Below are 27,036 nucleotides of genomic sequence, written 5' to 3'. Positions count from 1 at the left end.
TTAATACAAAATTTTCTTTTACCGATTAGTTTCGTGATGGGTTAGATCTATATGTGGGACTTTGAAAAACGTCGGTAACAGACATGAAAGAGCAGAACGTTAAGCCCGTCTAAAAGGTTAAACGAGCTGATATTCCGTTAGAAAAGATTCCTTCTACTTACGTTCGCATTTAATTTAAGAGTAAAATCGTTGGATAAACCTTTTGAAATACGATAAGCTTTTCAGATAATTATCTTAATTTATAAGCAGAGAAGTGGAAAAGTTCCTACTCTTTATAAAATCGTTTAAAGTGTGTACTTACGAGTGAGCATAAACTTTATGAACAATGTAATAAAATTTGCCATAAAATAAACTTAAAATAACCAGATTTAGATCGTTAACATGTTTGTATTGTTGTGGACAATTTCACTTTGTAAGTATTTTTGTTTCTGCAGTTTTATTAGGTACATTCTTCTCTCTCTCTAAAATATTTGTTTCTAGTTTCAATATCAAGAACCTTGAAGATGGAACAAAAATTTACGTATAATTTGGATTCAACACGTTGGGATATGCGAAGTAGAAGACACAGTCATGAGTTCTATCAAATAGATGGAGTCATCCCTAATAATGAAGAATTGCAATCATATTTTAATTTTCTATCAAAGCTATCGGGAAATCTAATTGAAAATATTCGTGAGAACATAAAAACTAATTACGGTCTAGAGAAATACGAAGCCAGTTTGGTTGATTCCAACTTCAACTCTACAAATTCAGAATATCAAATTATTTTGAAGGACTATTTCAAGAAAATGCTAAGTAGCTCCAAGTATAATGATAGCACGATATTTTTATTAGATTTCACAGACCTCTCAAATTTTCTTTTACAATCCATCGTGGAAAATAACTTATCAGATCTAAAAGCAAAGGCCTCTTTATCGGGCATTTGGTACAACCAACCGTTCAAATTTACAGTTTTGAGACAGCAAATGAAAATATTAATGAATGTAATGGAAACCGAAGTCTGCAACAACTTATCTATCTGCATAGGAAATACTAAATACAGCGAATATATTGTTGAGTGCTTACGAAATTTACTGGATACCAACGAAAATAATATAAAATCCTTCTTTTTGGCTGTGAGTGACATCCTGTATGAACACATGCATACTATTAGAGGCAATGAAGTTTTTCGAAAGAAAATGGAGATTCTGGCGCAATTAGACTCTATTTATCAACGCGATTCTGTAGACTTTATGGATGAAATATTAACTGGCCAAGATACTGATATATTTCAAGCCCAATTTATAGACTTAGTACAAGCATTGAGGGCTCTTATTAAGTGTATTGATGAAAACTACGACTTGAATTATGAAAATGTAGACAAATTGGATGATTTGTCTAGAAGTTTTTACAAAATGAAAAACTATTCCGATTCCGATATTAAATTTTCACTAGAAGAACTGGTGAGAAACATGGAAGATAATGTTAAGATATGGCCTCTTCAAGTTCAAAGCAAGTTAGATTACTTATGGACGCAAGTAACGCAAATAGCTGCTAGAATATAAATGCGAGTTAATCGTGAGCACTTCCGCGCAAATTGACTTGATACGAATTAAATATGCATAAATCTTATTTGTCTTTAGTAAGCGTTCGTGTGCAATCTTGTAAAATTTGTGAATTCAGACTACATTATATATTATATATTACACTACATACTGAAAATATTATACGGGAATTCTCCTTATGAACAATCTAAAACTCAGGTATCGCATCATGACATGTATTTGCTCTTGATTAGTTCCACTTAACTACTTGATACTAAATAAAAATTACATTATTACCTCAGCAAGTAGGGTTAGCATGTTATTAAAAGAATTGAATGCAAATCGTAATGTCGACACAATACTTCAAGCATATCAAACAGTTATAAATTCCTAAAACACTTATATCGAGTGTCTACTTCTAATAACGGATGCATTAAACATTCGCAATATAATGAGTGTTCAGGACCCGTGCGTTGACTCATTGTCCTCAACAATGGGTTGAAAATGAAACGATGTGACGCCAAAACATTCCAACCGAGAATCCATAATCAATGGTATTGTATGTTTACGTGAGTAGACTCCGTGTGGCTTTTGATTCAACAATGTTTATAAGCAATTTGTGTGATTCTTCGACGCGAAGTATTTAAAGGGCCATTGACGTTGGCAATGCTGTTCCAAATTTGAAAATATTATTATTTCGACACGATCTGAAGTTTACACAAAGTCCATGTCCATAGATTAAATCAACTTGCCTAATATATGGTTGACGATTCCTTTAGACATTCAAAATTTATTTGCCTAAAAGATATGCTCATTTAGTATATGTTAAAAAGACGAAACTAATTATTCTGTGACTTTAATGGTTAAACTAAGTCTACAAAACCTTAAAATTCTTCTACAATTATAATCCCTGGATATATCATGAAAATATTTATTTGTTGTTAAGTCGTACGAAACGGAATGTCACTAGCGTATTAGCCTGTCACAACTATTAATTGTTTATAATTAGAGCGATTAATTAAATATTTGTGTATTTATAATATTTAATACGTAACGAAAAGTTTAGATCAACATTTCGTTTAAAAGTATAATTTATCGATATTCACATTAAAATAATTCTTTTAAAACCTTTTATGAAAATTGAATTTTATCCAGAACGTGACTCAAATGGTTGGCTTTAGCGGAGGCGTTTCCAACGGAGTGCCTAAAACGCGAAGGTTTTCAATTCAATAATTCAACATAATGAAATGTATTTTTTTTTTGCTGACTATATTGAAATCGTATCCTACGCATTTTTTTGCGATCCTGTTCTTTAGAAAAAAAATCCATTGGTATGAAAAATCGTATCGTTACAGTTTTATTAAGTTATTTTTTATACTTGTACGATAGAGAGGAATTGGAATGTATTGAACCCAAAATCGTTCACCTACTTTGCGTAATAATCGGTATGTTACTAAACAATGTTCGCTTAGTGGCTTCAGCATGTGGCTCTCATCCCTAAGGTCATAGGTTCGAGCCCCGGTTGTACGCCAATGACTTTCATTCTAAGTGTGTATTTGACATTCGCTCGTACGGTGAAGGAAATCTTGCCTTGCGTGTAGCCTGATAGATTATCAAGAAATCAGTAACAGAAATCTGAGGCCTAAACCTAAAAAGGTTGTTGCCACTGTTTTTTAAAACCCAGGTAACAAAATGACTTACCATACCGCTGAAAACCGTTTAAATTCGAATGTAACTTGCGCCCGCTCAAACCTGTACTTCTACATTCCGACAGTATTGTTACGTCATGTAACGGCCGCGGCAATTGGGCTCAATTTGGCACAGATTATTGGCGTGAGGATGTTCTTTCATAATAATATGGCGGCTGAGTCCTTGACTGCCTTAATTGCGGCCACAACAGGTGATAATATCGGCTTACATATACGTTAGAGAATATTCTGAGAGGATATTGTTCGAGTATCGGTTGCGAGACCTTATTACTGCCACAGTATCTAAATATATAAAACATTGTCATACATAAAAAACATTCTTTGAATATACATAAAGTTTGTTATGAAAGAGATGGGAATCCTGTGACAGGTATTTTTTACTTCAAACGGTTCCCAAATCTTATACATTTTAATGAAAAACACATTTTTTATTATCATCACGGTGTTCTTATTGGAAAAATAACGAAAAAAATGATTAAACTGTCCAAACAAAATGTCAAACATTGAATGTTCATCCAGTCGGTAAACTCTAAAATTAAACGTTTCGAATGGATATGACAATTGACAATCCACAATTTCGGGTATACGCGTATTTCAATGTTGAACAATGGAGAATAGAGTCAGTAAAACGATTGATATGGTTGTACAATATTTAAGCGTACATTTTGATATTAATTTCATTTAAACGAAAATGTATCAAGCTACTCAAAAGTAACAAATCAAGGCGTGAACATTGTATGAACGAAATTCATAATCATTTCTGTTACTAGGTATATTAGTTTGTAATACTAAGTTAGTTAAAGTAAATTAAATAAATTATTTGAATATTTTATAGCTATCAAATACTTGTTAACTGGTAAAACATGAGGATTTTAAAATATAAATTAATTTTCAGTTCGATGAGCTGTGGTTTAATTATTTGGATACCAAACGAAGAATATTAATATTATTTCCTTGTATATACTTTATTTATTTGTGTACGACAGCATGTGAAAGCAGTTTAAAAATATATTTTATGTTATTAATTTAAAATATAAAGTTTACTCAACAGTTTAATTGCGGCCTTTTCATCGTATTCATAAAACAGGAGACGCGATTAAAACTTCGCGGTTATTTTGTTAAATATTTAAGAGTTTGTGTATCAAATGATCCTGCTTTACTGTTTCATAGAAATTTGTTATTTTCCTTTACTCCATTTACCTAGTATAGAGCAGCTTAGTTATACAAACGAATATCGAGAATCGGAATATTTATTCGTTGTCCAATATAGTGCTAACCTAACGTAACCTATGAATTATTTCTTCTCTTTTCTTACCATCTCGACTGAGAATTCTACAAGAACAGCCTATTGATTTTTGTTTTTATAATAAGTGTTGTTTGATGATTCGCTATTTTAAAGAGTACCGAGTGTTTTTTACGCCTGCTTTTCTCTCGGCTTCTGTCTTCTTAGACGATGAGTAGGGATGTCTACCGATTCAAATTTAATAAATTAAGGCGATCCCGTAATTGCCAAATAGTGTAAGTTTTAACTGGACCAGCCAGTTAAAAGTTACACTGTTTTGGATGTTATAGAAATGTTAAAAAATCGGATACTTGCACTGCCTGGTCTTCTACCCTCATTTATCCACCTTTATGAAATAAATATATTGTTAGCACCTTCGTTATTTTTCTAGGGATAACGGGTAGCAAACATTTAAGTAAACGATTATTTAAATGAACACAATATCAAACCTGAAATTAATTAAACGCATTCGTGGAAATGTAACTAATATGAGATGAAACGAAATACATTTTAAATCAAATATTGATATTACTTGTTGGCACAGAGTTCATTACAAACATAATTAAACCTTTGATTTCAATACGTCATTTGCAATTTTCAATAATGTCAAAGTTCAATCTGTGTGCAACAAATACAATATTCTGTCTGCCATGTTTGACAGCACTTATTTGAATTATTTAATCTAGAGCAGTTTAGGCAACTCCCATATTCCTATAAAATCTAATTAAGTATCAGAAGAAACAACACATATCACCTAAAAGAATTGGTATAGAGCGCACAAGGTTTGTGCGCTCTATACCAATTCTTTGCGTGCGCACAAGGTGCTTTAGAAAAGTAATCAAGTAATTTCTTAGAAGCCTGAGAAGATTATTAATTAAACTAAAAATAGGTTATAAGAGAAATATTTAATTTTATATTTAATTCAAAGCTTACTGGTTGGAATTGGTGTTAAATATTCACTTAACACTACAAAATACTCTATCATCGTTATTTTTAACCGCATAACATGACGTCAATGTAATAGTAAACTATAAGAGGGTTGGTCGATATATCAATCAAAGCCACGCATTACTGGTTTAATTGGGAAACAATTCATTGTCTTGTTATAACTTAAATGATAGTATAATTGTAAAGTGTTCGTTAGTTTATTGTATATAATATATATATTAATTTTTATTTAGTGATAATCAAATCTTTGCCACCTGGCAAACGGACACGCAAAAGTGGACCAAAAGAACAATCTACGAAAAATAAAGTTAATACTGTCATGTCTTAAGAGGCTATTAAAAAAATTGATGACCGTTCCACAACTATGCGATTCGTTAGGAAATTTCTGCCACGCACCACCACGATGTGGAACCAGCTGCCCACTGATGAATTTCCGAACCAATTCGACTTAGGGTCCTTCAAGAAAAGAGCGTACCGATTCTTAAAAATCCGGCAGCGCGCTTGCGAGCCTTCTGGCAGTGCGAGTATCCATGTTCGGCGGTGTCACTTAACATCAGGTGAGCCTCCTGCTTGTCTGCCTCCTGTAACATAAAAAAAACTGATAGGGCCATCATACATGTTCAATATAACATAATTGACTGTTAAAGGCGATTCATGAAAACTAGATACATTTTTTACAAACTAGGAAGTTTAGAATTAACGAGTTAATATTTTATAGAATTCATGTCCATGCAGCAGATATATTATGCGATATATGCGTGCATCGCGTGCTTTTAATATAACCATTAGTGCTACAAAATATAATTTTAACTATTATAAATCACACGGACGTTGTTATACGTTACAATAACGTTGTTATTCGTTATACGTGTTCGTACGTAAACATATAAGTTGAAACATGTTATAACGACTTCGCATAACGGCCAGTGTAAAATGACCCCTTGTGGTTGTAATATTCAGGTTGTAATAGTCAGCCATTGGATCGGCCGACTCGATATCAGATGTATTTGAATTTCAAGGCGAGCTATTAAATTAGTTGCTTTTAATCTCCATTGGTTAGGTGGGCAAGTGTTATTCAATATATCTCGCCCCATTAAGGCCCAATCCAATAATCTACCTCAATCCATTTTTGACCTTTTGAGATAGACATCTTAATTCAATTATTGATACAAGTGTGCCAATCGACGGATTGTAAAAGACATTGGTCGATACAAGCTATCCATGGTAGGTCGGATCGGTATAATATGTGGATAGGCCTTTGTATGAAAATAAAAAATCAACTGTGCCAATATCCTATCTTAAGATTTTAACTTACACCAGTTTATAAAATAATTAAAAAAGCTATTTGATATGTTTTAAACATAGGCATGTATATATTTTAATATTATTTGTACGGTTTCATTTACTTTATTTGGTTTATATTGATTATCAAATATGTGCGTAGAGAGCAGAGATTGCATTCTATCAGTCGCCAAAAATGGATTGTCTTCCAGGGTTTGATTTTTGGAATGCAGATAGGAGATCGATCAACTATCACGGTCCAATCTCAGATTGATTTTATCTGAGATTGTGGATTATTATTTTTTTATTATTACTTATTGGGTTCGGGCGTAAGTTGTTTCACTATTTTGAGTTTGGGGCAGAGCAATAGTTTGGGTCGACTTTGACATTGAGTGCCTTTTAAGAGTTTGCAGAATTTTCCTTCTTCTATTCTGAGAACTGGAATGTGTCAAATTTTTTAGTAACTCGAAATCTTAAATTTGTCAAAAAAGAAATTCTGTTTGGATCATTTTACATAGTAACAGATCATTCCTATTTAAATTTCTGCTCCCAGTCACAGAGCTTCTTTTTAAGTTTTTCACATTTACGTTGGTCCGGACTAATCTGAAGTCGCCCATGGACACCGACAGGAGGCCTCCGAGTGCGTTTCCATAGTTTTAGTTTATTAACAGTGTTATCAGTGTTCTCAGACTTATCGTGTCATAACATAGTGTAGGTATTTCCGGAAATTGCATTTTGTGTCAACAATGTTCTTGTTCCAACTTCGTAGCTTGTCAGTTTCGAAGTTTATTATGAACAACTTCAGTGCAACTAAAACAAGTTTCTAACTAATTCTGCCAGGTATACGTTTTGTTTATTTTTAACGCCACATTATTAAAGATGGCGCCTGGTAGATAGTACCGGTGACCCCAGAGTTGGTGGTTTCCTCGCTCAACGAATAACTACCGCAGTACAGTGAGGAAAAGCTGCTACAAAAGGTACAATGCCATAGGGGACCCATGTTTTCAAATTTTCTTTATAGTTATTATGTGGGGTAAGAAAATTCTAATATATACACTAAACAGATTTCTTTCCTTTTCAAATCATTCATAGTCATATTTTTAATAATAAACTACATATGTATTTTAAAAAAAGACATTTAATTAATTCAATATTATTTGTTTGGGAATCGATTAAGGGCACGAGCGGTATACATAACAAATACATTACAATCATACCTATTCTCAACCTGTTATAAAATAAAAATCTCCAAAAATACATATATATCACAAATATCACGGTGTTTTCATTACCTAACTTATAAATTTAAATAACTATTGCAGTAATATTTAAAGTCGTGTCAGAGAAGTTTAATAAACATTGACGAATACTGAATTAGCACAGGTGTTTGGAAGCCCAAACAAAAACAATTCCAATGTTAAGAAACGTAATGTGTAATTTTTTGAGGTAACTAAAAATGGTAGTTAAAATTTCATCAGTATGCCATATATCATAATGCATCAGTCAAGATGGTGTATTCACTACTAAGTTTTATTCTAAATATAATTACAGCCCTTTATTAAAATATTCATGTAAGTAATTTTATAGAATAATTGCCAATAACAGATTTTCTTTTAAAAATCCTATTAAGTTCTAACAGCTTTAATATTCGATAAACCTTTAGATTTATCTTTGAACTCGAAGAATTCTTTGAAAATCAATTTCAACGAATACTTATAACCTACGTTATAACTTATAAGAAAATAATCTCCTAAGTTTATAGATTTTCTAAATAAATTTCCACAGCTACACAAATACGATGCCCATTCTACTAAATATGTCTAGACGTACAGGAGTGATACTTTGAGCAGAAAATCTGAGTCTAAGATTAAAAAGATCAGCGTACCAATTCTTAAAAGGCCGACAGCGCGCTTGTCAAGGGCAGGAGTATCACTTAACATCAGGTGAGCCTTTTGCCTCCTGTAACGAAAAAAAACTCTTAGAGACATCTAACATCTGGAAAGTAAACATAACTGCATTTCCGTTTGAAATTTTTCCATCATACTTTCATTACACCCAAATAGTACGTAATACTGAATTTCTCGCTAACGAAGTGGATACCAGCAAGTGTTGGTAAAACAAAACATCGTTGTGTAAGGCCAATGAGTAATGGTTGAGTCATTCAATATATAGTATTGAGGCTGGGTGCAGACTAACGCATTCAAGGCCTTCGAACTGTCTAAATGGAATTGCTTCGTGCAATTTTGAACTTGCATTAAATAATGTGTATAATGAAAGGAATGTGTACAATTTAATTTATTTACACAAAATCAATCATTAAGTTAAATTGCGCATAGCATTTTAACTTGTACTTAATAAATTCCAATGGGCAGATTTATCATTAGTTTATTTATTCCTCTTATATATTTAAATATTGTTGGATTCATAAGAAATATATAATGTCGTGTTTGCAAAGGTGTAGTACATATATATAAATATTATTCATGCTTTTCTGTATTTTTATATCACACAGGTAATTTTTTTTAAAGGTGTAATCAGGCGTATTTTATATGTAATTTGAATTAACAATACAGAGTTGTTGTATGTGAATTCATATATAGGCATAAATGTTTGCATACTGAATGAATACTTTATACTATTAGACTGGAACATAAAATTAAACGTATAAAAACTTGCATATAAAAAATTACAGTATTTATAAATCACTGACTAATATAAAATGCACCACATGTTTTATTATTCAATTAAGGTTATTAATATCTCCAGTTGTGCCTTGACATACTAGAGTCTTACTCCTCGATGTAATAGAGATACACTAGATATGGAATTATATTTGAATATACATATTTCTACAAATACTTTAAAATTATGTCGGACAATGCATTGTTTACGTGCAGTGTTTTGTGGTGAACCTCGGAAACGGTGAAATTTTGTTAACAAAACTTTATAGAAACTTAAAGCTCGTTGCAAAGTGCAAGAGTGTGCGGCGAATTTATTTCAAAATTACAAGCACATTCTCATAATAACACTTTAAATTTTCGATATTTCTTTCAAAAGTAGTATTACTTTAATAACAATTTGTTTACTAACCAATATTAACATAGCAACTGAGACTCAATTATTAGTAACTCGAATATTTTTCATTTATATATCTATTTATTTTAAAATTATCAATATCTAATCCACTATAACTTTTAGTGCATTCGTCATTTGTTTGCTTGATTCTTATAAATTTGATAAGCGAACCGATCTGATAGCGTGTTGCATTTATGCTTTAATAATAAGTTTTATGTTGAAATACACATTTATTATTTAAAAACTATTGAAATTACGTAATAAAATAGTAATTTAAGAACTATGTTAGGAGATACATTTCTGTTCTCATGTAACCTATACTGTTAAAAATTGAGAATTTTTTAAAAACTATTTTCGTTTTTAACCATCAAATTCAATTCTGGCTTCAACTTGTACAGAATAGCCTTTTCATGAAAACGAAAACTAATTGGACCTTTCAATTATATCAACTATCAGTCTCTATTTATCAGAGCGTTAACATAGTTTGATAGAAAGAAAGAATGTTGTTTGTATGTGATATTATTAAATTGGGCTTCCTGACATGGGTCGAAAAAAAAAGATATGTGGAAAAATTATGATGTTAAATGTCGTATGTTTGTCCACATATCTCTCATAAACTAAAACTATGTAGCTCCTTTTAGATTTCAGATACATTCAATTCAATGTTCCTTGATATTATTGAAAATGATAATTATACTGATAAAACTAAAATGAATTGTGTTTTGATGAGACGTCGATGTAGTAACTAGGCAATATAAGAGGTTTGAAGATAATAATCCGAGTCTAGACAGAGCTATGACTCCTGAATGTGAAAAACTAATTTCATTTTAAAATATAGTAGTCAAAGAAACTTAGTCTCACAAATAAGGCGCACAGTCCACAATTTAATTTAATTAAATTTCGTTTACACTACTCACATTTTTTATGTAAAGACAACTAATAAATGTCGCGAACGAGGCGCAGAATTCCTCAATTCAAATAAATGTCAAAGGGACTTTGAAAACGTTTGTTATAGTTGGACTTTTCGTATTAATTAATAAATTAAATTCATAGTCTCCAAGTTACACGGCGTATTAAATATACATATACAATTTTTTATTGTTTATTATTTTTTATTTGTTTAACAATTTTATTGATTAAGAGACCAGGCCAGGGTGTGTTTCACAATGTATGGATAAAGTACCAACTAGCTATGCAACTCATAAATTATTCGGGAGATAAAAGTTCCGAAGAAATTTCTCACTACCTGATAGTCGTAACGCAACAATAGTGTTTATCCTACCAATTAGTAATAAATAGCTTATTTGGAACTTATCCGGACATTGTGAAACAGACCCTTAGTCTGATGGTTAATGATGTCATAAAATATTGTTCCATTTAGACTAAACTTTGCCCTCTACAGTTGCATGTAAATTTTCATGGTCTCTAAACCAGAAGTGATTCCAGTAAAGTATGTATCTAGTAACGTTTATTACCAACAAAAACACACACACATAAACACACAAAAAACCAATAATCAAAGAGAAAAATTATATAAAAGATGTAATGAGACGTGTATATATATATATATATTTTTTTTCCTTAAGTTACGCCCGATCACATGTGTGATGCATCTGATAACCTTTAGCTTCATAAAGAGTACGGCTCTTTATGAAGCTAAAGGAAAGAAAATGTGAATGTGAAAAAGAAAATGTCGACTAAGATTTATTAATAATATATTATTTGTTACAGGTAAGTTGATTACATACGGCATTGGCGAAGGGAAGTCTCTAGCGAAGGTTTGTATCTATAAAGCGAATTTTAATGGCCAAGCGAACGTAAACTATATAAAATTTGCTTGTATGGTTATCAATTTGTCGTGTCACTTTTTTGTATGATCAGGCATTGTTCCTTCGTGAACCGATCTGGATGATGAACATTATTTGTATTTATTGGCCTAAGATAATAGATGTTAATTTTGATGAATCAATACATTAGTTACAAGATATATATATATAGCTTTATATTGATCACTCAGCTCACATAAGTACCTACCTACTATTATTTATTCAAAAGAAATAACATAATACATAAAAATATACCTAATAACTAACCTTAAAATTTAATAATTAAAAAATATTATTAAAAGGAGTCCCTTTAGGCAAGGTTCCGAAGATACTGGCAGCATTCCCCCTTTGAATAGCTTGACTAATTCTTTGTGCGAGGTAGTTAATTATTTTTTTTATTGGAAGGCTCGTTAAAACCTGCACATTGCACAACGTACCGCCGGTGTATCTTCAGACCCATCTTGAAACCCTCTAGAAAGAAGACACTCACGTCTATATAGATATAATTGTAGTCTATGTTATTAGTCATGCCATGCAGTAAGTTCGATGTAGGAATACTGTCTCTCCGAGAATTTTATTGACTATGGTTGAGGTGTTCGGAGAATGGTCAATAAAAAAAAATTGTAACCTTTTTTTAGCCATGAGCTAACAGGTGAGCTTCTGCCTCCTGTAATAAAAAAATCTAAAAGGCAAATAGGTGATCAGCCTCCCGTGCCTCGTACACGCCGACGGGTTTTTGGGTCTGAGGCAAGTCGGTTTCCTTACGATGTTTTCCTTCGCTATACGAGCGAGTGTTAAATGAGCACATATAAAGTTCATTGGTGCACAGCCCAATGTCGAACCTAGGAACTGAGAATCCCACGCTGGAGCCACTAGGCCAACACTGCTCTAGGTGATGGTCTCGGTGAGGCCTATAAAGGCATTTAATTGTTGATTGTAATTAGTAGTCGTAGTTAATAAATGAAGGAGAACTATTTCTTCACAGCCTTAAATTGTATCTACGCAACATTCAATGTTTCTTAGGATTGTCAGATTGAAAGCGTTCTATGATTCAGTGATGAAAAACATTTGAATAGAATTCAGCCGAATCTGAATCGAGTTATATTTAGCTCGCCACCGACGCTACCGGAAAATGTAACACGGCACATCATTCGGTAACATGTAGATGTGGCATTTGAAAATACTATTTATGTACCAACTACTGTTATGTATTTACATTATTCCTAACTAATTTTCTTATCAATAGAAAATTAAATAATTTTAAATCTTTCCGAGGACCTGCTGGCTTCTTTTCGCTGTATTGCGATACATTTACTGAAAGCAGTCTGTTTTCACCGATACCACCAGGCGCCGACTTAAATCTTCAATTTGCACATTGATCCCATGGCCCAAGAGTGTCTAGTATCTACTCTTTGTCAGAGGCAATCAGGAGTTTTAGGAGATGAGGCAAAAGTCTATTGAGAGGGCCCTACTTAAATCCCCCGAAAAAAAGTTTTGAATTCCGACTAGTTAACACGAGTAAACAACTTTTCTTTTGATACATTTTGTCGCTGTTTTACCATTATCATTGTACAAACATGATTATATTGTTCTTACATATTAATAAAAATCATTGATCTGTATTTATACATTTATGTTTGATACATACTATAATAACGTACTTTGTTGTTTGTACGACAAAGGATTTATTAAAATTAAGAAATTAATTTTAATAAATCCTTTGTTGCCTTGAGGTCTCTAGAGCTCAAAATACTGTACCGTAACCATTTCAATGCCGATACTAAATAAGTTCTGATTCCATGAAACATTTGAAGCAACCTAAAATCAACCCAAACGCAAACAAACTCGTTCATTTTTCCTTCAATTAAAATACTTTGTTTACGACCAATTTGATAGTAGCTTTGTTTTTCTTGTGTTAATTGCCAGGCGAACTTTCTCACTTTCTTTTTTTAAGTCTTGTATAATTTCTTCAAGTTTGTGAGGGTTCCCTTCGAATAATACAATGTCGTTTGCTAATCGGTGAAGTAATTTCTCTCGTCTATATTTAAACCAAATTAATTCCATTCATTTCATTTAAAATGTCGATCCGAGAGTTTTAATTTGTATTCTTGTTTTGTAGTTAGCATATATGAATTTGTTTTATGACACCTTGATTTTCTAAGCTTTTAGTTTTTAACAAACATGTTTGAGGCTGTCATAGCCATAAGCTTTGGTGTATGCCATAAACACTGTTTTGTTATATTCACTGTACTTCATTACGATTTGTTTGACTGCATACTGTATACAGATCTATCGATGCGAAGTTTTTCATAGCCAGCCTGGTGTTTAATCGGTCTAGATATATATATGTTTGACATCAGGCTTATTGGTCTATCGTTTGATAAGTATTCCTTTGAGCCTTTTTAAGTATTATGTGCGAGGTTTCCCATAATTTAGGAATCTGTTCTGATGTTAGGATGTCGTTAAAGATTTATTTCTTTTCTTCTTTCACTAATTTGTTCGTGACCTTGGCTGGACCTGGTGCATAGATTTTGATAATACAAACCAAAGAATCGTTTCACGAAGTTATTTAAGAGATTTCTCTCAGATTCCGTTTGCCTAGTATATTGACATTCAATACTGAAAAAACTAAACAAATATGGAAACAACACATTCTTATTGAACCTAATCAAAAAACCTTCCCACCACGGTTGATCGCTGCGGAAATCAAGTGGGTCATCTTAGCTTGAAGAAGCGTTGTAAGACCTCAAATGGGACGTATTGAGAGTAAGCGAAAACGGAGGCCAAAGAGCAGTTTTTTTTAAAGTTAAAACCCACTTAAAAAATTCCATAGAAAATTTCATCAGTATGACACAAAGAAGGTATTTCTAAATGCAGTATTCAAAATATCTTAGGTTGAAAAGGATCTCTTCCTATGTTTTCTAGTTATTTGGTTTCAATATTTATTTTTGCCCAGCATTGTTTGTTTTATGGCGCTTCTAAACGGGCCATGTTTTGCTGCAATTGATGGCTGCAACACATGGCCCGGCAACATTGCAAACAATGTCAGCCACACTATGCAATGTTGCAGTAATGTCCCGGCCATATAGCCAAACATGTTTTGTGTAGCCACTTATGGCCGATATGGCCCCGATGGGTTGCCGAACGATCGCTAGGCTATCGAATTCAACTGCAATATTGCACAGCCAGTTCTATTGTTGTTTCAGTCACTCTCTTTGTTATGGCATAGTGTATCCTTTTCTACGCGACATGAAGTTTGCTATGAGTGAAGTGTGCCTGTTGCTATATTCTGTGTTTTGCGATCAGCTGCATTTTGACAACTACGTAAAAATGGTTACTGGTCTAACAAGACAATTACTGATTTTATTGAAGAAATACATTTGCACCCCGAGTTGTGGGATATAAAAACCGGCTCATAAAAAGATAGAAATTCTAAAAAAGATGCATGGAATGAAATCGCTGAAAAGTTTGGCATAACAAGTAACGAGGCTTACAAAAAATTCAGAAGCCTAAGAACTTACGCAAATAATGAGGAGAAAAAGAAGAAAAGTGGTAGTGCTGGCGGTAAAACAGTAAAGTGGTTTGCTTAAGATGCGATATCGTTTCTCTTTACTCAAAATACCACGAATATAGGATTACATAGTGAAAATGAAAACTTGTAACGTAAGTATCTTTAATAAAATATTTTAGTCATTATAAATGTACATATCTCTGTATTACGTATGTTATATATCGATTGATAAATTGAACTTCTTCCCTCGAAATCTTTTGCAACTTGTTTCCATTCTGTTACTCCTGACGGCATCTGAAAGGCTTAAAGATATACTAACAATTTTATGCATTCACAGGCGACTGAAACTACACACACTGACATCAGTGCTGACCCACGTGAAGTCGTAGAATCAGAAACAACCGACACTTTGGAAGCCGTCGATACTACTCCAAAACCACGTACTAAAAGGCTCAAAATATTATACGCGATGCTAACGAAAATAAAAACGAATATGCTGCTACTAGATACCTATTATTATTAAATTTAAAAAGTACATAATAGTTACTACCTATGAGTAACATATTTAATAAACCCATGTTAACTTACCTTGATGTATTATTTTAATCCTTCTATAATAGCTGTACAAACCTCTGGAATAAAAGTTGAAATCTAACACTCGGAACAGGTACATAAAACTTTTAAATGAATCTCCTGTTGCCAAAAACCGTAGAGTTATCGCAAATCTCATGATGGCGATGAAACAGGTATTGCTGTTCTCATGTTTGTATCATTTCTTTTTATTTTTGGTCCAATTTTGTTTAAGAGAAAGTCAAAGTCGCCTTTTGAAATTCTAGCCAAGTTCTTGAATAATTTATTATCAAGGCTTATTACTGCTACTCAAATTGTCTACAGTTTCACGCCTATTTAAGTAAGGTCGAATCCTCAATCTCTTCTTTTTCTGTTCTTTTAAAATTAATATAAGCTGCTGCGACAAGTGTGATTTCATCAGCCATTGGTGCCGGTATGTGTGGCCCGTTTAGGAGTCTGCATCATGGGCCATACTATTGCTGACATATTGCAACACATGGCCCGGCCATAGATTGCTCGGCCATCATCTGCATTAAAACATTTTTGTGATGGCCGGACAATTAATTGCCAATAGTGCAGCCATCAATTGCAGCAAAACATGGCCCGTTTAGAAGCCCCATTAGTTGATGTGTTTTCGAAATTGTTAGAGATGTGTTCTGTTTTTTCTGTGTAGACAAGGTGGATACAGTTTTTCTCTGTTCATTTTTTCGCGATGGTTATACTGCGGTTTTTCAATTACCAATCCTCCTCTCTAAAAGATTCAATATATGTTATTTTCTTGCAATTGTGGGTGTGGGTATTTTTTTACAACGAAATCTTGTTATTTAATAACAATTTTTAAAATATTATTCAATGAATATTAAATCTTTTACAGAATATACGTTAGAATCCGCAAAGATCAAATAATCCGTTTATAACTCCATCGGTGAAATAATCCGTTTTCAACTAAATTTTACTTCTCTTTATGTCGAATTTATCATATCTTTGAAATATTTACATAATTTTGCCATTTACTTGTATTACAATACTTATTATTACGCGATTTTCATTATTAAAAAATATATTTTAACATCGCAATCGTCATACGGTATCTTCTGTCAATAAAAAAATATTTATTTCTAATACCACATCTATACTTCGCAGATCAAGATTATATCAATTACATCACACAACGTTCGTGTGAACACTTGTTATTTCGATGTTTTGATCGCGTTGACCTCAGACATTTAAGCCCACATTTTTGTGTCTGCCATTACCCCATTGTATGCTTCAAAAACTGAGGCTGCAAAAAGAACTTTTGATATTAATTGTGTAGTCTAAAAATGTTACAGGATATTTAAGGCGAATTGTATGACGTTTTTTTGTGCAAGTATTCTCTTTCATATATACATTTTTGTCGACGATTTCGATATATTAATAAAGCCCTCATCAGCTTAGTACATTATTGTTATATTCAAAGGGAATGTTTTAAATCATTTTAAAACATTTGTTTACACTATAACACGTGTTGCTATAGAGCAAACCCAGGTATGCAGGGGGAGGTGTATTGTAAACAAATAGACATCTTTTTAACTAAAGCGTCTCAAGCACCGACGATATTCTTTAGTACGTAGAAATATTGATAACACAAGGGATATTGACCTCTTGGGTAAATTTTAAATACTACCAGTTCTAATTAATGGAGAGTACTATGTCCAGCGTGGAGAGGACGTTGACAGGCTGAAAGGACAGAAGTGTCATAAAATCTAGACAGATGTATAGCATTTGTCGTAGTTGTGTTTGACGTGTAAATAAATTTGAAGATGTGTTCATCGATGATTTGTTCTTATCTTATTTCACCGATGGCTGCAATCAGCAGGGTGAGAGAAGACATACTTTTCCAATAAATAGGTTAAATAGTTCATTTAGGTAAATTTTGTTGACTTATGTATCTAAATTTAATGTCAGTTTTAAATCAAGGTTTATGAACAGCAGACAGAAAAATGGCAAGAACTCTCCAACGTTATTTAATAGTTAATTATTATATTACTTAAAAAAAAAACAAAACATACTCCATTTATTTTCTTCATCTTTATTAACTTTTAGATTTAAAATCATGGTTGTAATCGAAAAATAAGAAAAGGCACTCTCCGTCACTCTTGTTTGCCGCCTAATAATTGCCGATTAATTACTTTACAAAGAAAATTAAAATATATTTAATTTAGATAAATTATCTTCAGTTATGTAGGTATCTAAATTTACCTGATTTGATAATCATGGTTTAAAACGGATGACAAGGACAGGCCATATTATAATCGCCAACTATTAAGTACTATTAATACTTGTTCATGCCGAAACTATTACCCACGTGACATAGGATGATAAATTTACGATCAACTAGGAAATTTGTGAGAACAGAACGCTTCAGCTTATCACAGCTAAAGATTTTCATTCAAGAATTACAAATGCAAAGAATATTGAAACATTTGAGTTTATTAATTTCATACATTTGTTCACGTTGCTGGCGTAGATAATACTGGCATTGAATGAAACGGTTTACACTAATAACCGTAAAAGGACGTTGAAATAGCGATGACGTTATCTCTTTTTATCACAAAATGCAGCGACCTTCTACCGCGCTGACGAATCGTCGGACATACCTAAATTTAATCACGTATATTAACAAATTATCAACATATTTTGATTTTTCTGTTATAAATTAGTAAATAAATAAAGATTTTTTAACGATCTTGTAAGTTACATTTTATCTTATTTCTACTTTATATACTACTTATACTTAGTAACGAAATTAAATTAAGGTAAATATAAATATTATCATATTATTTGCTATTAGACACCGGTTTCTTGGTTTTTCTGTTACTGATATTTTAATAACCTTTTTCTATAAATATCTACTATGTTATTATATGAACATTGAAAATTTGCGCCTACGTTTATGGCGTCTTTCTAAAGTTATTCGTTTTTATAATTTGACACCTACGTGTTTGTGTATACGCATAGTTCTTTCAGTACGTAGACCAGTTTTAATGACATTGAGATTTATTAATTTAAACGTTTTCCAAAATTTTATTAGGGTCACCGCTAAAAATATAATTATTAATAACGCACTCGATAACTCATTTAAATAAACTTCAGTTCAGTATATGTATAGCACTCGAAAGATGAAACGTTATGTGAATAATGTATTTTTTATAATATATATATTAATACATTATTTAAAAAAATGGCTGCGATGCGACTTTTTCCCATAGATTGTAGATTCGAGGTGAACCAATGGACTGGAATGAGCGTTTAATAGTCGTTAGTACGACGAAGAAAGTCATCGTGAGGAAACCGGCATGGCTTAGACCCAAAAAACTGACGGCGTGTGTCATAGAACGTTTATCACCTATGTGTATTAAAAAAAAGATTCAGCCGTAAACATTAACCCTAGATAATGAAAACAAGTCTATAATAAGCGTGGTTCACTGAGGAATTGGCAAAGCTTTATCAATATATTTAAGTTGAAAGTCAAACTGCATAAAACTGCATGAAGCTGCATATTTTAACCAAATTAACCAAACCAAATTAATTTATATGCATCACAGAGTTTTTATTTATAAAGAATAACAAGGTTCAAAGGGAAACTAATACTATGAATAGGTTTGTTCTGAAAATTTTCATGTTAGAGTTTTTTTTGGCATTCAAATAATTTGAGATTTGTATTCTAAAATCGATACAATTTTAATACAGATAAATATTTCAATGCAATAGAAGTACGTTTTGTAAGTTTACTTAAATTATACTTTACTTGAAAAGCTTGTTGACTTGTTAATTAATATAAGTATTAATTTCATATCAGTGCAATCTATTACCGTTAAATATTTGTATTAGCAATTTACTTTTGTTTAAATTGTTTAAAAAACAATCGTTCAGGATCTAATCGAAAGTTTAAACGATCCATTACCGTCTTTTGCTTGTAAATATAATAGGAGGGAAACGGTCTGGCTTCCTACACAAATGTTGATTAATCGGGTATTAAATTTGTTGAACGATTTTCATCATTCATACATATTTAATATCATAACTTTACCTATTGGAGATAGGAGGTTGTAGTGTCAGTCCATTAGCCCGGGAGGTGGAATTCTGCCCCTCTTCTAATCCAGACTTCTTGTATCTTGTATTTGCTTGATGATTGATAATGATCAATTATTACTTATATGTATTTAAAAAAAGTTCACGTATAAGAGAATGTCAGAGATTCTCAATTTTTGCATATGCTTACAAAATATGAAATTATTGCTTTATATTTTTACTTACGACAGAATAACTATTAGTGTAAACTACAGGCTCGTCACCGCACGCGTGCCTAAACTACCATATTCCTGTATGGACTAATATAGCTATTGGTTAAACAAAACCACTCGTTAAACAAACTACAATTCTGAAGCGAGAATAAAATATTGCATTTGGCACGTCGTGATATACATGTTTTGATTTACTAGTATTAAATTCTGCGCTATTCAGCAAACTACCTAAAATAATTATCCTTCCGATTGACCGATTCAATGATTCGAATCGTCGACGACCAGTCACTTTCCGGCGGCTTGATCCATTAGCCTTGCGAAGAGATCATGGACTTGGATGGACTCATCTTCTACCGCGTTCACCATGGAGAGTGTTCACAGGCGTTGTTCGGTCTAATAACTGCAGCTGAGTTCAATTATCGGACCTCAAGACAGAATACAAAATATTATCAGTATCATCACGTCCATCATTCCACAACTGAGTATTTGCCGCTCACCACTGCTATTTGGCACCAGCTGCCCTCTGAAGCATTTCCGACCGAAGAAAACAGTGTACCAATTCTTGAAAGGCCGGCAACGCACTTACCATCCTTCTGGTAATATTCATGGGCGGCGGTGGTATCACTTAACATCAGGTTAGCTTGCAACCCGTTTGCCTCTTATTACATAAAAAAATTGGTCTTTTGTTATACTTTGCTTTGAAACTAACAACACTATTCTACAACACATCATATGCAGATTTTTTGAGAATTTCAAAGTATTAATAACTGAAATGTATACTTTAGAAGCCTTAACCTAAAGGAATAGCTACTCATTATATGCACAACACATTTATCGTACTAAAACTGACGCGTGTGTGGCAGATATACCATTGTCCATATAGTTTATCTTGTGTGCCCGATTGAATAGTTTTTAAATCGCCTTAATCTTTGCTTGAATCTCAACGGTTTAAGATGCTTACGTTACCTCGTGAGTCACTGACCAAAATACCACAACGGTTTCATTGTTACGCAACAAGTTTGGCGTTACCCATATAGAGGAAATTGGTTTAATTTTCCAGTTTTAGCCGCTGATGTAGCCGCTGAAATTTAATAAAATCGGGTGGGACTGTCGGATAACAAGATTAGAGCAGAAATGCCAACAGGGTCGGTATATAATGCAAGTTAAATCGCTTGGTTAGTTTCCCGCGGGGATACAGTAATTGTGTGTAGTCTATCTCCGAACAGTATCAAGTGTAATAAAGCCAAATGCCTGTTCCATTGGAATTTCTTTCGTATTTATTTTGCTTTTTCTTACTGGAAACATTCGTTTTTGTTTTGATTTGTGTTAGGGTTGCTTGGAATACTTGACTTATGGCTTATTATGGGGTCATGATATTGATGTCGAATCTATTTTCATCCTGCAGAAGAGGGCTATTGTGCGTATTGCAATCTATAATTTAAAATGTAGGGAATCTCTGAGAGATAAATTCAATAAGATTAATATTCGTACCTTTCCCTCGCAATATATTTATGAAAATATCATGTATGAATACACAAATAGTGATAAGTTTACTAGAATAGAACATACGCACAATGTTAATACTCGGAACAAACGCAGGCTGCAATTGCCCCATAGTAGACTATCTAAAGTTAGTAATTCTTTTTTGGGAAAAGGGATTCTCTTTTTTAATAAAATCCCAGAGGCTCTTTTATCTCTGCCTTTTAATAAATTATAGAAATGCATTAAATAAAAGCTGTGTAAAAAGGCTTACTATAAAGTTAGTGATTATCTAGTTAATAAAAGGGCCTGGGAATAGTGCTGGGTAGGCTACTTCTAATTAATTTGCTATATTTGTTTCATTTGAACCTGTAGGCATCCCTATGCCTAATAATATAAATTTAATGACGTGGAATAAGTGATACCTGTATAACTTATGTATCTCTATAGCTAAAGGCAGCTCGTTGCAGCTTGTTTTAAAATTTTCCTTTACATACATTTGAATCTGTTTTAGTAAAATCTTATGTATTCGTAAAAAACTATACAAATACATACATATAGAAAAGATAAATGGAAAGCGCACACTTAATTAAATGTTGAATGTTGTTTAACAAATATTTGTTAAATGAACTGAATTATTGACGTACAAGTTTGTTAGTTTAAACTGCTTTGCTTATAGCGAAACTAATATATATAATATTATGGGTTTAATAACAAAATAATGCGTGTAACGTAATGCTAAGAATTGATATGGACGTTAAATCTATTTTATTACAAATATATAGTGGTTGGCCCTTTAGCATAACATTCAAATGATAAGGAAGGGCTGATCTCGTTGTTGTATCGTCATAAGCATTTTCCTAACATTGAGTTGGAATCTAGGGAAGAAACGTAAATTTAAAAAAAACCGGTAAGTAGATTTTTTCAGGCAACAATTGCTAACTTAAAGCCTAAAAACGACCGCACACCGAACCATTGTAGTATGAGAGATATGGAATACAGGCTTTTGTGACCTTCGTACTCACACATTTCTACGCTATATAACTCAGGGCTGGTCTCAATAGAGATATGCCGAGTCGGCCTGGACGAAATTAATAAGATAAACAAAATGGAATATAGATATTATCTAACTTAAACAACAACTCGGGCAGTTCAGCTCAACCATGAACAGTGTTGGCCTAGTGGCTTCAGTGCGACTGTCATGCCTGAGGTCGTAGGTTTGATTCCCGGCTGTGCACTAATGAACTTTCTTTCTATGCGTGCATTTAAAATTCGCTCGAACGTTGAAGGAAAACATCGAAAGAAATCGGTTTGCCTTAGACCCAAAAGTCGAGGGCGTGCGTCAGGCACAGAAGGCTGACACCTACTATTAGATTAACAAATGATCATGAAACTTTATAGAAATCTGAGGCCCGGACTTAAAAATATTGTAACGCCATTGGTTTATATTTAAACCATACCTCGGAACCAGTTTCAGTGTCCTGTTATGTAGTCTAGTACAGTGTTACTTTAACGGGTTTCAAGGCTTCGCAGAATAATCATTTCTCAATGAGAATTTATTAACAATAGTTCGCCATTCCTTGGCACACTGATACATTGTTACTTTAAAAACATACAGGATTTAATTTGATAAAGTCAAAATTGTTTATTCATATAGATAACAACACACACACATACTACACTTATGAACACCAAAAAAAGAAATACATATTGAATGCTTCTAACTTTACATTACTGATAGTTCTCAAATTAAGGGAGAAAAAGAAGAACAGGCAATAAACTCTCCGTCACTCTTTTTAATCGCCAAGTCTGTTTACACAATATTTGTCAGGACCTGCAACTACTACACCACGTTCCTCATGACTTCTTAAGTAATTAATAGTTAATTAATAATAATAAAATAAATCCAAAACAAAGATTTGTCCTCTATAGCACAACAGTAAAAATGTACTTATAAGTAAACATGACAAACGAAGAGGCAGAAATACTTCCATTGATTAATAATAAATACTAAACGCAAATCGATTTCAAAGTGTAAGGAGAGCAACTATCGGAACTTAACTCGTAGATCAGATCAGAGTTCACTGAAGGGTGGGATAAATTAGTTATTTACTTAATGCGGAAGTTCACAATAAAATCAAATAAGAATCCAGGAGTGGAATTGTTTGCTTACCCAAGTGGGTAAACTTCACACTCCCGGTGGGCGTCTTCCCTGAGAGACACGACCTTCAACTATTCAAACGAGCGCACTCCTGTCTAAAAGGCCGGCAACGCACCCACTAAAAATGGGTGCCTTTGGGCTACGATGGGCGTCCCGCAGGCTCGTTTACACACCTCTAAGGATTCTGTTCTACATTTTATCGTTAATCGGGCTAGATACATTTATTTATTTCAGATTACAATTCTTATATATTTAAATGGATTAATTACTATCACGTCTTCTTATGTTATATTGGCTAGTAAACAAAACAAAAACCTTTGTTGGGACATGGTCAACATACCAACTTTTTAAGATATGAAGAATTCTACAATACACCGAAATACTACAAGTAGCGGGAATAAATTCCAAATTTTATTATGAAAGAATGCGAATTGCATTGCAAAAGCAATCGAATCCGATATGATCCATTTTAAAAATGTATGGGAATGTGCAAAAGCAGAAGACGTCATAGCATTCATTTGCAAGAGAACTATTTGTTGTTTTTTTTTTAAATTTCAAAAATCCAGGACTTTTAGATAAAAGTGGTTGGAAAATAACGTTATAGCGAACATCAGTTTGTAGTACATAATTCATATCTCTAAAATGTATGGCGAGAACAGAAATAGGTTAATGGCTGGGATAGTGCGGGATGAAATTATACTGCATTTGAATAATTCAAACTTATGTAAAATCGTCGACTTGCATGTAGGCTTTAATACAGTGACGCTCACTTCATTTTGCGGTTTCATTTGTTATTCATTCTAACCAAGGATTTTAACAAGATTTTCTCTAAGAATAAACATTTAAATCTGAACAAAACTGTCTTTTAATTCTCACACCAAATATTAAACAAAATGCGTTGATATTTCATTAAATACTACACCTATTTGATAAACTGGACTGTTCATTCCTGATATAAATACAAGGTATTTATGCACAAACGTATGAAATTTAGCACGCGTGCTTTGAAGTCTAAATAGATCATCATCAGTTATAAATGGACCGTTCTGTAAAAGCGTGTTTTTACGTATTACTCGTGCTGAAAAATAAAATACGTTTAATATGGAATATAAGATAGAGAAGTATCACTTATTCCACGTCCATTAAATTTGAACCTGTAGGCATCCCTACTCATCGGCAAAGAAGACAGAGGGTGTAGGCCGAGATACCGGCGTAAAAAACTCTCGGTTTTTGTTCTACACACAAAGCTTTAAATCTATTTCCGGTCGAACTCACAAAGCTTCAACAACTTCCGGTTGGAAAAATACGTAATATTAGCCTTAAATGCTTGTTAATAGAGTTAGTAAACTAACGAAAGAGACGGTCTGCCTATTAATGCAGTAAAGAAGATGATGGTCATTTCTTGACAGTTTCTTGTAGCTGAAAAGAATTTGGGAACTTGGGTTACTATCGAGAACTGATCAGGAAGTTTAGGTTAGTACTCGCTTCGGCAGTACGTTAACTAAAGTTGAAAGGTCTTGAGATGTGATGTTATCGATGGATAAGCTGGAATCCTAATCGAATTGAAATTTAAAAGAAAACTTACGCAGAAACAACAGAAAGTTGTGTACCTAGGCCAAGTGTTGCGCCATGACCGCTAATACCTCCTTCTTATAATTCATATTAAAAGGCGTGTTAGTAGAAGAAAAAATGTTGGATTCATTCAGTCGTTAGTTAGTGGACGGGTTCAGCGACTACGTAATATTTGCTGCATCTAGCACAGGATAATACACATTTCACGAGACTTAGACGGCTAAACCCCAGTAATGGAAGGCACCAAAAGAAAATATATTTTCTGTGTTAGCGTTCAAATTCATAAAATAATTATTGTACTTACTAATGTTTCTTTTGGCGACAATTACATAAAGCTTTCTGCTGCTCCTAAACTCGCAATTATACAAATTATATATTCGTTAAAAGTTATATTTAAATCGCATGGACCAAATGCAATATCTAATATATATATATATATAAATCTCCTGTCATGATGTTTGTCCGCGATGGACTCCTAAACTACTTAACCGATTTTAAATTAAATTGGCACACCGTGAGCAGTCTGGTCCAACTTAAGAGATAGGATAGCTTACATCTTTAATTATAGTCGCAATTTTATTTTATTGCAAATTATTTGTTTATTGTTTGATACAATTCTAACTGATGGCGCTGTGTTAAAAGTACCAACGTTTAACATAAGTTCTCCTACAGTTTCCCTTGAATAGTTTACTACTATGTAATATTACAAAAACTTTAGCAACGGCAACGCTTGGCCGAGTCTGCTAGTGACTTAATAAAATTAATCTGAGACAAAGTTTTTATTAAAATTAGTCTTTTTCATTTTTTATCTTACTCATCTTTTTACAATTATAGTATTTTTACATTTTCATACTCCTTTATGGGTGATTAATGTCATATAAAAAAATTATAATTATTGCAACGGAAAATACTAAACGGTTCAAAAATAAGTGTTGTTTTTTGAAATTATTATAATTATACATTTTGTATGTGTAATCTATTTCTAACGAGTGCAGTCTTTCCAAAATGGCCAAATTTATTAGTTTCCATGCACTGCAATCATTTAAATTTTTAGACGATAGCAAGCAAATTTTGTTTTTTACATATCAATATCATAGCATTGTTCATTGTATGTATATTTGTTCATATGATTGTATGCAGACAGAAACGGTGAGCCTGAATAAGATTTGTTTGTGTAGGTAACATTCAATATCTTATGGATTGTTACATTTGTATCACCTACAAGAAACTTTTTCAAGAAGGTTTTTCATTCTAAAAACCAGCCGTTATGGTTACGAGACGTATTCGATGGTCTGTCTTATATGCTTCTTAAATAGAAATTCACGGCTTCTTACTGCCGCACCCGAGCCTTAGTTGCAACTGGCAGTGGCGATATTTTTCCAATGGTTAATGAATACAAAATGAAACATTAATTAAAATTTAAATTGGCTTAAATACTTCAGTTTTAATTGAGACAATGTTTAAGTTGTGCTTTGAGCTTTGAGCTTTACTGTGCTTCAACACTGTCGTCGTAAAATTGTAAACACCAATAACTGTTATAGAATATTATATTTTAACTCATAATTTTTTGGTTCAAAGAAATTATTAAAATACAAAACATGTATGTTAGTAAGTGTAGGTGGCGCTATCTATCTCTAACCCTAGAGTGACATGTCTGTACTTTATTGAAATATTAGGCTCCGTTTTCAAAATTTAAATTTAAAATCCTGTTAAAAAATACATAGCAATAATACTAGAACTTATAGAATTTGTTAGTGAGAACTTGTTGATTTATAAAAATCTTGTACGGATGTGTATTCTTGGAAGCGAGAAA

The 27,036-nt window shown here is 32.8% G+C and overlaps 2 protein-coding genes across 2 annotated transcripts in view; both read left to right on the top strand.

Moving 5' to 3' along the window:
- The window catches only part of LOC111003321 (Krueppel-like factor luna), a 67,345-nt gene that overhangs the window by 29,237 nt on the left and 11,072 nt on the right, over positions 1 to 27,036 (top strand). The gene's annotated exons all lie outside the window — the stretch shown is intronic.
- Positions 356 to 1,611, top strand: LOC123690545. Its single transcript, XM_045634083.1, has 2 exons — positions 356 to 412; positions 481 to 1,611. Exons 1-2 carry the CDS (start codon positions 382 to 384, stop codon positions 1,542 to 1,544), a joined length of 1,095 nt encoding a protein of 364 aa, XP_045490039.1. The 5' UTR covers positions 356 to 381; the 3' UTR covers positions 1,545 to 1,611.

This window comes from Pieris rapae, chromosome Z, assembly GCF_905147795.1.
Source record: "Pieris rapae chromosome Z, ilPieRapa1.1, whole genome shotgun sequence".
Lineage (NCBI taxonomy): Eukaryota > Metazoa > Arthropoda > Insecta > Lepidoptera > Pieridae > Pieris > Pieris rapae.
The sequence above is the reverse complement of the archived record's forward strand: the minus strand, read 5'-3'. Positions and strand labels throughout refer to the sequence as shown.

Bases quoted from the DNA above. Each gene is read 5' to 3' on its own strand.
- LOC123690545 (XM_045634083.1), top strand. From the start codon at position 382: ATGTTTGTATTGTTGTGGACAATTTCACTTT. The intron at 413-480 runs GTAAGTATTTTT...ATTTGTTTCTAG, and splicing joins GTTGTGGACAATTTCACTTT to TTTCAATATCAAGAACCTTG.